This window comes from Anguilla anguilla, chromosome 1 (assembly GCF_013347855.1).
Source record: "Anguilla anguilla isolate fAngAng1 chromosome 1, fAngAng1.pri, whole genome shotgun sequence".
In the NCBI taxonomy this organism is placed as follows: domain Eukaryota; kingdom Metazoa; phylum Chordata; class Actinopteri; order Anguilliformes; family Anguillidae; genus Anguilla; species Anguilla anguilla.
The window spans coordinates 72,055,173-72,067,736 of record NC_049201.1 but is presented as its reverse complement, the minus strand read 5'-3'; the positions used below and the strand labels follow the sequence as shown (position 1 = coordinate 72,067,736).

General features: G+C 40.8%; 2 protein-coding genes across 6 annotated transcripts; both read right to left on the bottom strand.

Moving 5' to 3' along the window:
• Positions 1-96: 96 nt before the first annotated feature.
• Positions 97-8,144, bottom strand: LOC118221185 (vesicle-associated membrane protein 1-like). 2 transcript variants are annotated; one of them, XM_035406016.1, is made up of 6 exons: positions 8,022-8,144; positions 7,305-7,337; positions 6,345-6,504; positions 5,819-5,977; positions 4,538-4,589; positions 97-2,023 (listed from the first exon to the last, which is right to left on the bottom strand). In XM_035406016.1, coding segments are annotated over exons 2-6 (390 nt in total). In that variant the 5' UTR covers positions 7,307-7,337; positions 8,022-8,144; the 3' UTR covers positions 97-2,006. The 2 variants fall into 2 exon arrangements, with proteins under 2 accessions (XP_035261907.1, XP_035261915.1); XM_035406024.1 differs by lacking the exon at positions 8,022-8,144 and adding an exon at positions 7,848-7,996.
• A 1,257-nt stretch (positions 8,145-9,401) lies between these two features.
• Positions 9,402-12,539, bottom strand: mrpl51 (mitochondrial ribosomal protein L51). 4 transcript variants are annotated; one of them, XM_035404259.1, is made up of 4 exons: positions 12,462-12,539; positions 11,930-12,021; positions 11,699-11,806; positions 9,402-9,864 (listed from the first exon to the last, which is right to left on the bottom strand). In XM_035404259.1, the coding sequence occupies exons 1-4, from the start codon at positions 12,476-12,478 to the stop codon at positions 9,668-9,670; spliced, it is 414 nt and encodes a 137-aa protein (XP_035260150.1). In that variant the 5' UTR covers positions 12,479-12,539; the 3' UTR covers positions 9,402-9,667. The 4 variants fall into 4 exon arrangements, with proteins under 4 accessions (XP_035260150.1, XP_035260163.1, XP_035260156.1 ...); XM_035404272.1 differs by having other exon boundaries at positions 12,458-12,528; XM_035404265.1 differs by having other exon boundaries at positions 12,315-12,521.
• Between the last annotated feature and the right edge of the window lie 25 nt (positions 12,540-12,564).

Below are 12,564 nucleotides of genomic sequence, written 5' to 3'. Positions count from 1 at the left end.
GGATATTAAAAATGTAGTTTGCATGCACCTTTTATGAAATTAACCACAACATACAGCGCACAGAAGGGACTGCCAATAATGACCGGAAACAGCACATATCGATGATTTCTTTATTGGCATCAGCAAAAGTGTTCGGCAAATAGGCATGCATTTAAATGACAATCACATAATTCAGTAGCATCTCTCATATTTGTTTGATCGTTTTTAATTACCCTTGAGTCATGATAACCTTTATATTTCATCCATAAATACAATTTACATTTTCAGGTTTTTACAACTTTTAATCTTAACAGTCCTTGAGAAATGTTTCAACTTTCAGCAGTAACTTACAAATAAGGGAAGAGAAAAAGAGAATCAGTATTTTGGCGAAAGTTAAATCCGTCTATGGTTCTTTTTTGCCTTAAATATAAGAGTTTCTTCATTGTACCACACACTAATTATTATTTTTTCCTCAAGCATGTGACTAACTCATAACAAAATAGGACACTTGGTATGACCTTGGTCTTATGGCATTTCTTACAAATGATATTTCATATTGAAGCAACACAGGGTTCTTCTTCACACAACGGTAACGCGAAAAATGCACTGAAAAGCAGAGATTGAAATGACAGACACAGTAGTACACCGATGGGCATATATGGGATTATAGGGCCACTGTTTGCCATGCAAGTCATCAGGGACATAAACAGCGCTCCAGTGAGTCCACAGTACACAGCATGTCTTCGCACACGCGATGGCGAACCACTCACACCAGAACCACGGCGGTTGTCGGGCGTCGCCGCTGCAGACAGCGCACATTTTCGACATACGGCTGTGTGAACAGAACCAACCGGCTCTGCGCCGCCACGTCTTCAACTCGTTAGCGAAACATTTACGGAAACGACCGATATTTTTGACACGTCTCACGTTGCTTACCGGGCAGCCTGTTAGGCGCGTCATCGTCAGGGGGGATTCAGAACGTGCCTGATCGCACAGCAAAGAGACTGCGAGTCTCAAACCTGTGTTGTTTACAATATTTGTGTCTCTTTTTATGTCTCTTTATTTTATTTTCTTTATGCATTTTCCTGCATTCCCTGGTTTATTCTGCATCTGTTTTCCCGTCTGATGGTGGCGCGAGTATAGAGACACACCAAAACTTAAGATAATCAACTTAAAATCTTAACTGAATTCTTCCTCATCTTTCCTTCAGTCTCTCTGCACCTTCCTCTTTCACAGAAGCAGACAGAGAGAGAATGATGGAAGAGGAGATAAAGGAAGGAACACCAGAAGAGCAAAATAAACAGAATTTGGGGAAAGCTAATAGCTACAAAGATTTAGTTCACAAGTACACAAACACAACAAAATTATTCATATTATCTTATTATCATAATCATGAGTTTGTATTATTATTATTATTAGTAATAGTAATAGTAGCAATGGTAGGAGGCTGGAACATTGTTAGGTATGTCAGTATCAATTTACAAATGCAAGAAGCTTCCAAAAGGTAAAATGAACAAGCTTTGGCGTAATTAGGATTTAGAAAATGTAATCCATATCACCTGCTATATTTCCCAAAACACTCCTCCTCTCTTTCTTCTACTCTCTGCCTTTCCTATCCTTCTCGTTGTCTCCTTCCTTCCCACTCTTTTTTTCACATCCTTCTCTCTCTCTCTCTCTCTGTCAAACTCCTCTTATTTGTGTCAGCCGGACCCTTCAATAATGCATTAGACACAGAGACGGTGAGAGAGCAAGAGACATGCTGATCCAAAAAGAGAAAGAGCAAGTGAGGGAAAAAAGGGTTAGGGAGGGAAGAGAGCAGAGATATCGATGTCTACACACTACCGACACATTTTAAGTGCAAGATGGTTGGATGGAAGACTTCGGTGTGGAGAGAGGGTGGGGTCGAGGGAGAGAGGGAGGGAGGGAGAGAGGGAAAAGGAGAGTAGAGTTTGAAGGTTTTGTTGTTCCCCTCCCCCCGCCCTCCCTTTGTCATTGTGGAGTCTGTGTCCTTCCACACAGGGGTCAGCTCAAGAGAAGAAATACACTGGGGAGAAAGAGAATCAGAGAGAAGCCATTCAAAATATGCACTGAAAAAAAGAGACAGAACAGAAGGCAGCAGCTCATACACTCCACCGAAACATCAGGGATACACAATTCACTGCCTCCAAGAGGCAAGTATCTTCATACACAGCCAGTGACTACTCTGGCCGCTGTAGTGTATCTACAAATGAACTGAGAAACACATTTCACTCTGTGTTGCTGTGTTAATTCATTGAGTTCAGACATTTTCAGTCAATATCTTCTGATCATTAATGGAAGATGCCATGCTTTATGTAGATGTCCATGGTTTTAGATGACCGGATTCTCATGTACCATTATATATCCTCTCTTGAATAGTAAATGTGAACAAAAGCATCAGCTGAATTATTTATCACAATAATAAGATAAATCATGTGGGGCTGTAGCTACTTAAGCCATGATGTCCACCCAGTCTCAGTTATAACTTCTGTGCACGTGGTCTTTCATGTGAAAACTAAAAGAGTGCACTCAGTAGAGTGCAGATCTCCGCCAGGCGTGTTAGCTTTGCTGATGCAACAATAGAGGCTACACAATCAATGCAACCAGACAAATACAATATTCCAAGTTTTTACCATGTGCCACTGAAAATCCCAAAAACGCAGATTCAGTGAAGTAACGCTAAAGGTGGTGACATGTTAGCTAATTTCATTCATATCAGCCACAATGTGTTAGACAGAGATAACGTTGACGTTACAGTCTGGCACTTTCGTTTCAAATCTGGACAGGAACAATCTTGACAGGAACAATTCCAAAAGACCAGCGATGTAAAATATCAATTTCAACATGAAAATGCCAACAAAATAATTGCCACAGATTCAAACACTAACGTTCCCCGTTAGTTGGCAGATTATTTTGTTGCCATTTTAACGTTGAAATTGACATTTTACATCGCTTGTCTTCCATTCCAAACGGAAGCAGTTGTTGATCACTTGCTGCCCCTACCAGCCGGTTAGGAGGAGTGAGGAGTTAGCACTCAATGTATTTCAATGGACAATGATGGAAATTAATTCAAATAAAATACTTGTCGTTGACCGATTTGCAAAATATTTGAGAATTCAGGTCCTTGGCCTGCTGTCAGCATGCACAACAAGTATTAGGCTGATTGGCCAAGTAGTATTTGAGATTAGCTGCAGACAGATACACAAACACACACACGCACACATGCGACCAAACGCATAATCCCCTCCAGGCTCTTGCCTGGGGGAGATAATTAGGCTCTACCATGCCCCCCTCCATTTTGGAAGCGCATCTCTACTGCCTTTTATTACTGCTTAAGCCTTCTTAAACAATCTCTCTTTCTGGGGGGATCAAACACAAAGAATTCACCCTCCATTCTTGCTAAAATCAAATGTGTGATATCCATACAGTATCTGTAATGCTAACGAAGTTTGAGTTTCACTGATGCAGTTTATGCGGTGTGGGTAGCAGTGCATCCTCCAAGTTTTATACATGTTAAATGAAAAATTCAGCCAAAAACATAAATTGTGTTTAACTGTCTGCAGAAGACCATAGAAATACTTGGAGCACGGTACATAAAACATCCTGCTCGATAAGATATTTCTCCCCAGATTTAGAGAAATTCCTCCTGATGGTGCAGGTGGTGGAAAATTGCTCCTGTTTTGTATGAAAGATTCATGTTGATTAGCATTCATTCTCTTGTTATTATCTATTTCAAACCCATCTATACAGTACATGTGCACTTCCACTATTTGGCATGCCAATGCCATCTTCCTGTCTTTAAACTTTATTTTGAAAGTCAAGGTCCATTGTTTCCCTTGCCTCAAGCTCCCATAGTTTATTGCAAATTAATTTCCTGTGGTGTCTATGAGATGCAGGTGAAATGCTTAATGGTAGACTGTACTACTGTGCCAAACCTGAAGACCGCTATTGCCGACTACAACAGAATTTTAAGTAAGTATACAACTTAAAAAAAAAAAAATGAACCAGGCTACATTAGGCTAGATTACTACCACAGTAAACACAATTTAAAAGATATGGACTGGACTGTATTGTTGTGTCTTTTTCCTTTAATGTCTGAGCATATGAGGATTCTGCCATTGCTGGTGTTCTTTTGGTGGGTGAATGAGGGACTGCAAAAGAGGCGAGCACAGCCTGTATCCTGTAACATGTTCCAAACCACAGGCACCTGCCTCACTGTCATTCCCCTTCCTTTGAACTTTGACCTTTGACCTCTGAAAACATCAAACACTTTTTGCATCTGCCGCACATTCACTGCATCACGGTCCAGCACCAACCCAAGGCCGAGCCTAAACTCTATATTCTCTCAGTCATAACTACAGGAATACAACAGCATATAGGTTGAAAATGGATTTCATTGTAAACCTTTTAAATATGCGATCTGTCCATTAGTCCTTGCCAATGAAAATACATTTAAAGGTTACATACACTACCCCACCACATGATTAAGTAAATATTGATAAAGAACAAACAAAAAAATCTTTTAAATTTGAAAACTCACAGAAAATTATTCCGACCACGATGACTCCAATGATTCCCATCATGATCATCATCTGAAAGGATGAAGAGGAGATGTCAGTACTCATTTTGGCAAAAGAGGGTTTTTTTTACAAGTATTTTACAATAACCTGTTTTCAATATAGGATTTGTTTAATCTCACTTTCAGATATTAATTCAATTCCAGTGTTGCCAACTGAACCAGATCAAACGCGAAACATACTTACAGGACAAAAAGATTAAAAGGCTATTCATGATCACAAACAATGCCCTCCAGCAGAAAATAACTACTAGCATATTTCGGGAGAGCTCCTACAGCTATGATCTTGATTGTTGCTATGACATAAGGATACAGCTAGCCTGTAGAAAATAGCTTTCCCAACACGGTACTTTGACATTGCCTTGTGTTGTCATAGCTTAAAACTTATTTGTCTGCTGAGGCAACAATGCGACAGCGTTAACATGCGCAAACAATTAAAATGAATAATAATCCTGATTATTAGCACAATGTAGGAAGGCAGTGACTGAGACAGGGAAAGCCAATGAAAGCACTGGAAGTGTGAGGGAACAGAGACACCATCGGAGATCAGCAGGAGCCCTATCAGGGCTCACAGCAGGATTATATTCACTGTCCATGACACTGTGCTGTGATGTCATTTCCTCCTTTGAAAAACTTGAACATTGCTCAAATGTGATTGGTCCAGGCGGCTTTCCAACCATTTAAGGTCTGAATGCAGTTTGGTTCGTAAATTCACTGGGCAATAAAGAGGAGAATCGGTGAACAGATGGACTGAGCAATAAAGATTGTCATTTGTAAAGTGCATCTGCAGTGTGAACGTAGAGAGATTACCTAAAAAAGATGGATGTAACGTTACAGAGAGAGAACAAGAAGAAGCAAGAATAAAGATGTAAACAACGGTGAGCCAGGCAAACAGAAAATCTTACAGAAGCGAAAGATAAAATGGGTCAACTGTTAGAAAGTATAAGAATCCACTGTTCGTCAAGAAAGAAAAATCCGTATTTTCAAACAAGGTGTGAAGTGGGACAGCCCTGGCTTTGGTGGCGGGTCGTGTTACAGCGCAGAACCACAGGAGTAACAGAGCTTGTTAACGAAAAGGCGCGTATGCGTGTGCGTCCGCTCGCGTGTCGTCCACTTCAGGCAGCGCGTCGGTAAGAATCGCACCTTTCCGGCCCCGGGCGCTGCCCTACTTGAGCGCTTCCGCTAATTGGTGCGCTAACGAGCGAACATGAGAGTGGCAGCGGCCGCCCGCTGGCCTGAACGCACCTTGCAGTTTTTCCACCAGTACTTGTTCTTCAGCTTGGCGGCGCAGCTCTCAAACTGGGAGGCCCCGGCCTGCAAGGCGTCGGCCCGGTCGTCCAGCTCCGACAGCTTCTGGTCCCGCTCCAGTACCTTGTCCACGTTCACACGCATGATGTCCACCACCTGGAGGCAGAGGCCAGGCCACACTGAACAGGCTGAGCCACTTGCTGTACACATACACACGCACACAGGCACACACGCACGCACGCATGAACAGGCACACGTGTACACACGCACTTACAACACACACACGCTGCCTGCACACACACGCACACATGTACACAAGCACATACAACACACACACACACCACCTGCACGCACATGCACACACACACGCGCGCACACATGCACACACGCATGCAGGCATGCACGCACACATGTACACACGCATGTACAACACACAAAGACACACACACCACCTACACACACACGCACGCACGCACTCTCCTCCTTGCAGTCTATCCCATCCCTCTGCTGCTGAGTATTTTACCTCTTCTACTTGCGCCTGTGTCTGTTGCAATCTGCGGTTGCTGGAGAGGTTGGGGGGAGCTGGTGGGGGTCCACCTCCTGGAGCACCCCCTTCTCCACCAGGGGCCCCTGGGGCTCCGGGGGCCCCTGCTGGGGCAGCAGCATCGGGTGCTGGAGCAGACCTGCCAAGGGAGAGGATATACTCATGTATACTGAGGGTGACTGACCAGCCCTGATGCTACAGTGCATAGCCACAAGCACACAGGCCAGAGAAAGAGCGAGAATGTGAAAGCATTAGCTGGTTTGCTGACTCGGGAAAAGACTGTACTGTCGCTACTCATTGACACATGGATTGATTAATATTCCTGAGAAGCTGTGTTGAAGAAAAGCAGGCCTTGTGATCACAGATTAAACTGAAAGACTGGCTTTCTGGTCCAGTAAATGCATAAGCAATTAGCTGTTATATGATTATGCATTACTGTTACGTAGCCTATAATGTACATCCAGTGAAAATACTACATAGAACAATACCACAGTTCAAATACAATAAACCCCCCCACCCAAAAAAAAAAAAAAAAAAACTCAGAAAGGATCATTTAAGTGAACAGAAAGCAATACACGTCTAACAGAACACAAATTGGAGAACGCATTAATTGAAGTAGAGCTAGCCTACTGAGAGATAAGCAACAATGTAATTTTATAGACAGCAGAATAAATAGTATATGCTATACGTGATATTATGAAATGCATTCATATGACCGAAATTACAGAAATGAATTCCTTATAAATAATACATCAAATTCAAACACAACAGAATTATAAAAGAGAAATTAACAGTATAATAACTGCCATAATTACGTCAATGCTGTGCCACAATGAAACACTAACTAAAAATCTAACGAAAGATAAGAAAGAGCAGTCGAGTAAAATTATCATAAAATGTGTTTAGGATAAAGGAATTGAGTGCCGCATAGGTACTTACATCTCGTTTGCAGCTGCTTAAAAGACTGACTCACTGAGAGAAAGAGAGAGAGAGAGAGAGAGAGGAGAGCGGTTCGAGCCAGAAAGGTGATTTCGAAAAAAAAACTCGGTGAACTCCAGAAGAACTAGAAACTGTCTGTGATCACACAGATAAATTAAACGACTCGATTAATTATCCTACTCGCTGTTTTAATAATTGCGGGAGTGCCTGTGAGTTTGTACTGAAATTACTAAAACGACGTTTTCCCTTTGCAAGTCATCACGGAAAGTGCCGCAATACCGAAGCGCGCATCTGGCAACAATTCACCCTCGAAGAAAGGAAAATAGATTGCCAAAGTGAACGATTCATATAGAGATATACATTTTAGGAGAAAACAGTTCTAAATCCAAGAATCGTATCTGAATCCAAAAATACACACTCAAGAACTTGGAATAAAATAACGCAAATCGAGAAATAGGCTAAATAATCACAAGCCCAAAAACAGAACTGTAGTCCACGGTACTTGAAACAAAAAAAGACAAACGTTCAATATCAGATACCTACAGGGTTCACTGATTATATAATTTTACTATTCCCCCCCTAGTCTAACCACCGTTGTCTGTCTGTCGTTGAGTGTGTGTCGGATTTTAGGTTAGTGCGGTAGTTTTTTTTTTTTTTTTTTTGCACGTATCTCTGATGGAACTATACTGCAATAATGCGTCGCTCCCTCTTGCTTACGCTGTAGTTGGACTCACAACGGTGGTGCGGTACCTCTTTCTCTCCTCCCTCCCCCTCCTTTGCTCTCTCTCACTCCCCCTCTCTCTCTCCACTTTGCGGTACTGCAGATTTCTTTCTCTCTCTCTCCCTCGGATAGGGCGATGGGACGACACTGCGGTACACGGCACTGGACAGAATGTTGAGTCTGCTTTTTCTTCACTCTCTTCGATTCACGAGCTCGGGAGCATTTCACTCCAGTCTTCCCATCCTTCGCTTAACGAGCTGTTTAGGGCATTTTCCCATCCTCTTCCGCCCCCTCTTATTCCAACTCTCTGACCCAGACTATTTATTCCCCAGAACCACTCTCATTTTCTCTCATTTATCCCAGCACAGACTCCATGAACGCAATTTAAAGGAAGAGGGACAGGGGGCACAGGCCATCAAGATGATCAAATGTGATAACCCCTATAGAAGGGGGCAGCGCTTGTCTGATACACATACTAACCTGCATGAGCATTAAATAAATAAACAACCAACAAATAAATAAACAAACAGCGACAGTTGAATAACCACAAAAAACTAAGTCAGCTTAGTCATAAATAACTTGTAGTGTAGTAGGCTGTGTTGTAGCATCATTGCCAAGCGTAGGCCTACAGAGCTAGCTATATATAAAAAGCATTTATATTGACAAAAAACAGTTGAGAATTGTTCATTTGTGTTTTCTATTATCCTGACAGTCATACAAAACATGCAAGCCTGAAATGTTTTATTTGTTTATTGGTTACGGTTTGAAATGATCAGATCCATCTTAAAAACTACTACAAACTGCAGACTGAACTACAGGCCTACATTACTCCACATTACCCATACTATGCATTATCTAAAGCCTAACGCAAATCTATGCATTTTATTTGCCTTTTACTATAGTCCTTAATACACTGCGTCTGATACTTGTTTTAAAATAGAAACCATGCTTCTTTTTTTTGGTAGGTTTACATTATCTGCTGAAATCCTAAATGTAAACAAGCGTTTTTGTGACGTTAAAAGCAAGCTTCAGGTTTTACAGCTGAAGTCTATTCAAAGCAATGGCTTTTAGAGCTTGTTAGCCGACAAAATTGTTCAAATAGTGTATAATGGCGTAATACTTGATCTTCATTACTAGTACTAGTACTTTAATTTAAGTACCGTGCCTATAAATAACGCATAGTATGGTGGGTAGTATTGTAAAATGTAAAGCATGGGTAATTGCAATTTTTAAACTTGGGCCTACGCCCATTTAAAACAAATTCACACCAAAGACTATTTTTTGAGCATCAAAACCCAAACACACATTAGGTCAATTCCTTTGTGATTAGTTTGAATAATGTGGCAACTTAAGAAACTGAGAGCACACAATTAAAACAATTTTATTAATTCAGTTTATTTAAACCTCCCTCACGTTTAAAAAAAAAAAAAAAGAAGAAAAAAATAGAAATAACTAGCACAGCATTCACCACATCATCAACTTATCGGTCAAGCCAAAGTAGATGACATCATCCAACATTTACTAGGCCAACCGCTACAGCCGAGGCCAGCTATACTGTAATTACACATCATTCTGAGAGTGGTAAGTTAGCGAGTTAAGTGCAATGACGGATCAAAGCTGTTTATCAGGTGCTGAACACTGATCATCTGTGTTTGCCGTATCTGTTGAAGCGTCTGTAAAGGAATTTGATCCTCTTCTCAAGGTTGTGCCGATCGGCCGTCATCATCCTGTCTCCCACCATCCTCTTCTTCCGTATGAGGCGCTGCAGTTCGTTACCCTGGAAACCCTTTAGCCAAACCGGAGCCACGATCAAGTCTCGTGGGTGGGCTTTGAAGTCACCTACAGCGAATAAGAGGATTCATAATGACATGTTGCGACAGCATAAGGGCATAAAGAACAGTTAAATTATTTTTTATACATTACCGATCATTTCCACTACAATAGCTGTTAGCAGAGCTGTGGTCAAATTAACTTTGTCAATTTTAATTTAATGATAAATTCAAGTGTAGCTTAGACTCAATTCACACCACCTGGCCTTACCAAAAATTGGAGCAAAAACTAAAATGGAGTGAATTATTATTTCTCTTATTAATTGATGTACTGTCATTACTTGAATTATGTGCACATTGGCACTGCTTTAAATCGGTGCCCAAATGGACTCTCCAAATTATATTGGATGCATAGGTAAAGTGAATATTACATCATGTAATATGCATGAATCTAGAGATTATAAAGACTATGTTATTGGAGATGCGCATACATGTGCACCGTACTCTGCAGGATCAATTCAGACAAAATGGCCACCTTGAAATAACAGTGAATGCCTCCATGAGGTTTTTCTCATTTCTGGCTTTTGGAATTAGATCTTTCATCCGTGTTACCGAGTGTGCAGTATACAAAAGCAGACCAGTGGTCCCACAGCTGAAGTTCAAGACCAAATATAAACAGTACATTATGAGTCACTGACCGGGAAATCACAAGCCAGCAGTGTCTGTGACAATGTGCATTGTTAAAAATAGAACCTGATTAAAAAAAGAAAAGAAAAAAAGGTGTATGGATACAGAGTTAAATGCAAGAACCATTCACAAATTTTTTTTAAATGCACATCGTCAATATAATGAAGACTCAAGGCCTAAGGGATACAGAATTTTAAGTGCAGGTCATACACTAATGCAGCAAACTGACTTTTGCTCCAGGAAGGAATGTCTTCAGCACTTATGATACCAATAAATTAATAAGGCACCATTTATATCTGGGCAGAAATTCTGTTCGTGAAATATTTAATGAGATATCCAATAATTTCACTGACGCAAAGAAAGAATGCAGAAAATACTGCCAGATTTGGGAAACATGTAGCTATTGTAAAACTCAGTTTTAATGTCAACAGCCAGCAACATTCAACATAATTAATTTTAGTAGCAAGTGCATATTTAATAACGCTCATAGTTTCAGATTAATCAGACACAATGTGCAGGTGGAGTTTCACGTACAACGTTTGGCGGTCCTGGGTCTGAACCTTTCTGACAAACAGTAAGATACGGATCACTAGTTAGCCAGATGTTCAGAGACACTTTCCAACAGTTCCAGGACTGGTTTGTTTTTTCACTGGACTGAATCCAGCCTGGCAGGTATATATAACATTTTTTTGTTTACAGAAGCTATTGCCATCCTATGAAATGTATTCCTCATGGTAAAACTTTAGCTGCAATACAATGTGAAATGATGCATTTAATTTATTTCGCACAGCTCCCTTTCAAACACAACAGTTAAAAAAGATTAGAATAAAAGAAATATATGATCGCTAGCTACCTAGCTTTTGGACAATTTGATAGTGATATAAAGTATTCAGACCGTTTTTTCTTACTATAGGCCTACATGTTTGTACGATGTAAGGTCATAAGGCACTCAATAACAGAGGATTATTAAGCATCACGTTTATACTGCCATGCAAGGTACTGCCTTTCTGAAACATTTCAAGCATTATAAGCTTGGCGAATGACAGAGCTGTATGTTCTTCCTAGCTTGACCAAGTATGACAAAGAATAAAAGACAAATTCTTTCATGTAAGAAAAATATTTCAGCCATAAAAAATCACAATAAAACAAGCCATGTGAACACAAATAGCAGGATTTGTCATTTCCAACAAAAACCACATTGACCACATTTCACTCACCCAGAATTCCAATGTTGTCATAGACACCATACATGCTGCGCTTCTCCGTCCACCTGTCCGTCACTTTGAGCGGTGGAATGGAATGCATTCTGATTCTTCTGCATACACCTACAAAGATTCATTAGCCACGATATAATTGTATTAGTTGGTAAACTGCACTGGCATCATCTGCAGAACATTAACAAACACCTACTATATTCGTATGATATGACACGTTAGTTGGCTAGATACCTGTGGAGATATGCCTCGTTGATTCAAGCAGTGTAGAACGACAAAAAGACACCCCGGCCCTCAAAAAACTCCCCAGCGCTGACATCTTCAACCTGGGAAAAGATGCAACGAAACTGTGGTTACCTTCATCGCCACGATCAGGGTCAAGCTACAGTATCTCACACAAAACAAAGATTTTAGGTAAGTTCATGTGCCGTTTCCGTTTATGGTGGGTATGCCCACTTTTGAATAAAAATGTGTCGTTATATACTAATAAATAGACACGAAAGGGCTTCTGACAACCAGCTACAGTGATTGTGGGATGCTCTGCATTACTGTGCAGAGCCCGTAGCTAGCTAGCTAACATCGTTAGCTGATTAGAAGTCACGCTGAGCTTGCTACGTACCCACACAATACGTTCTGCCTCTTCCCCGGAAAACCAAGTAACCAATACGATGATTATTATTTGTCATATAACTACAAATGTTGTAAATATTTTAAATATAGTGCTCTGGATTGCCCAATAACACTAAGGAATCGAATTCATACCTACATACACTCAAATGTCATTCACGTTTCATTTACAGACGCCGCCATTTTATGTGGAAACCCAGAATGCACTTCGCACTACACTCTACCGTAAAATGTCCAAGGCG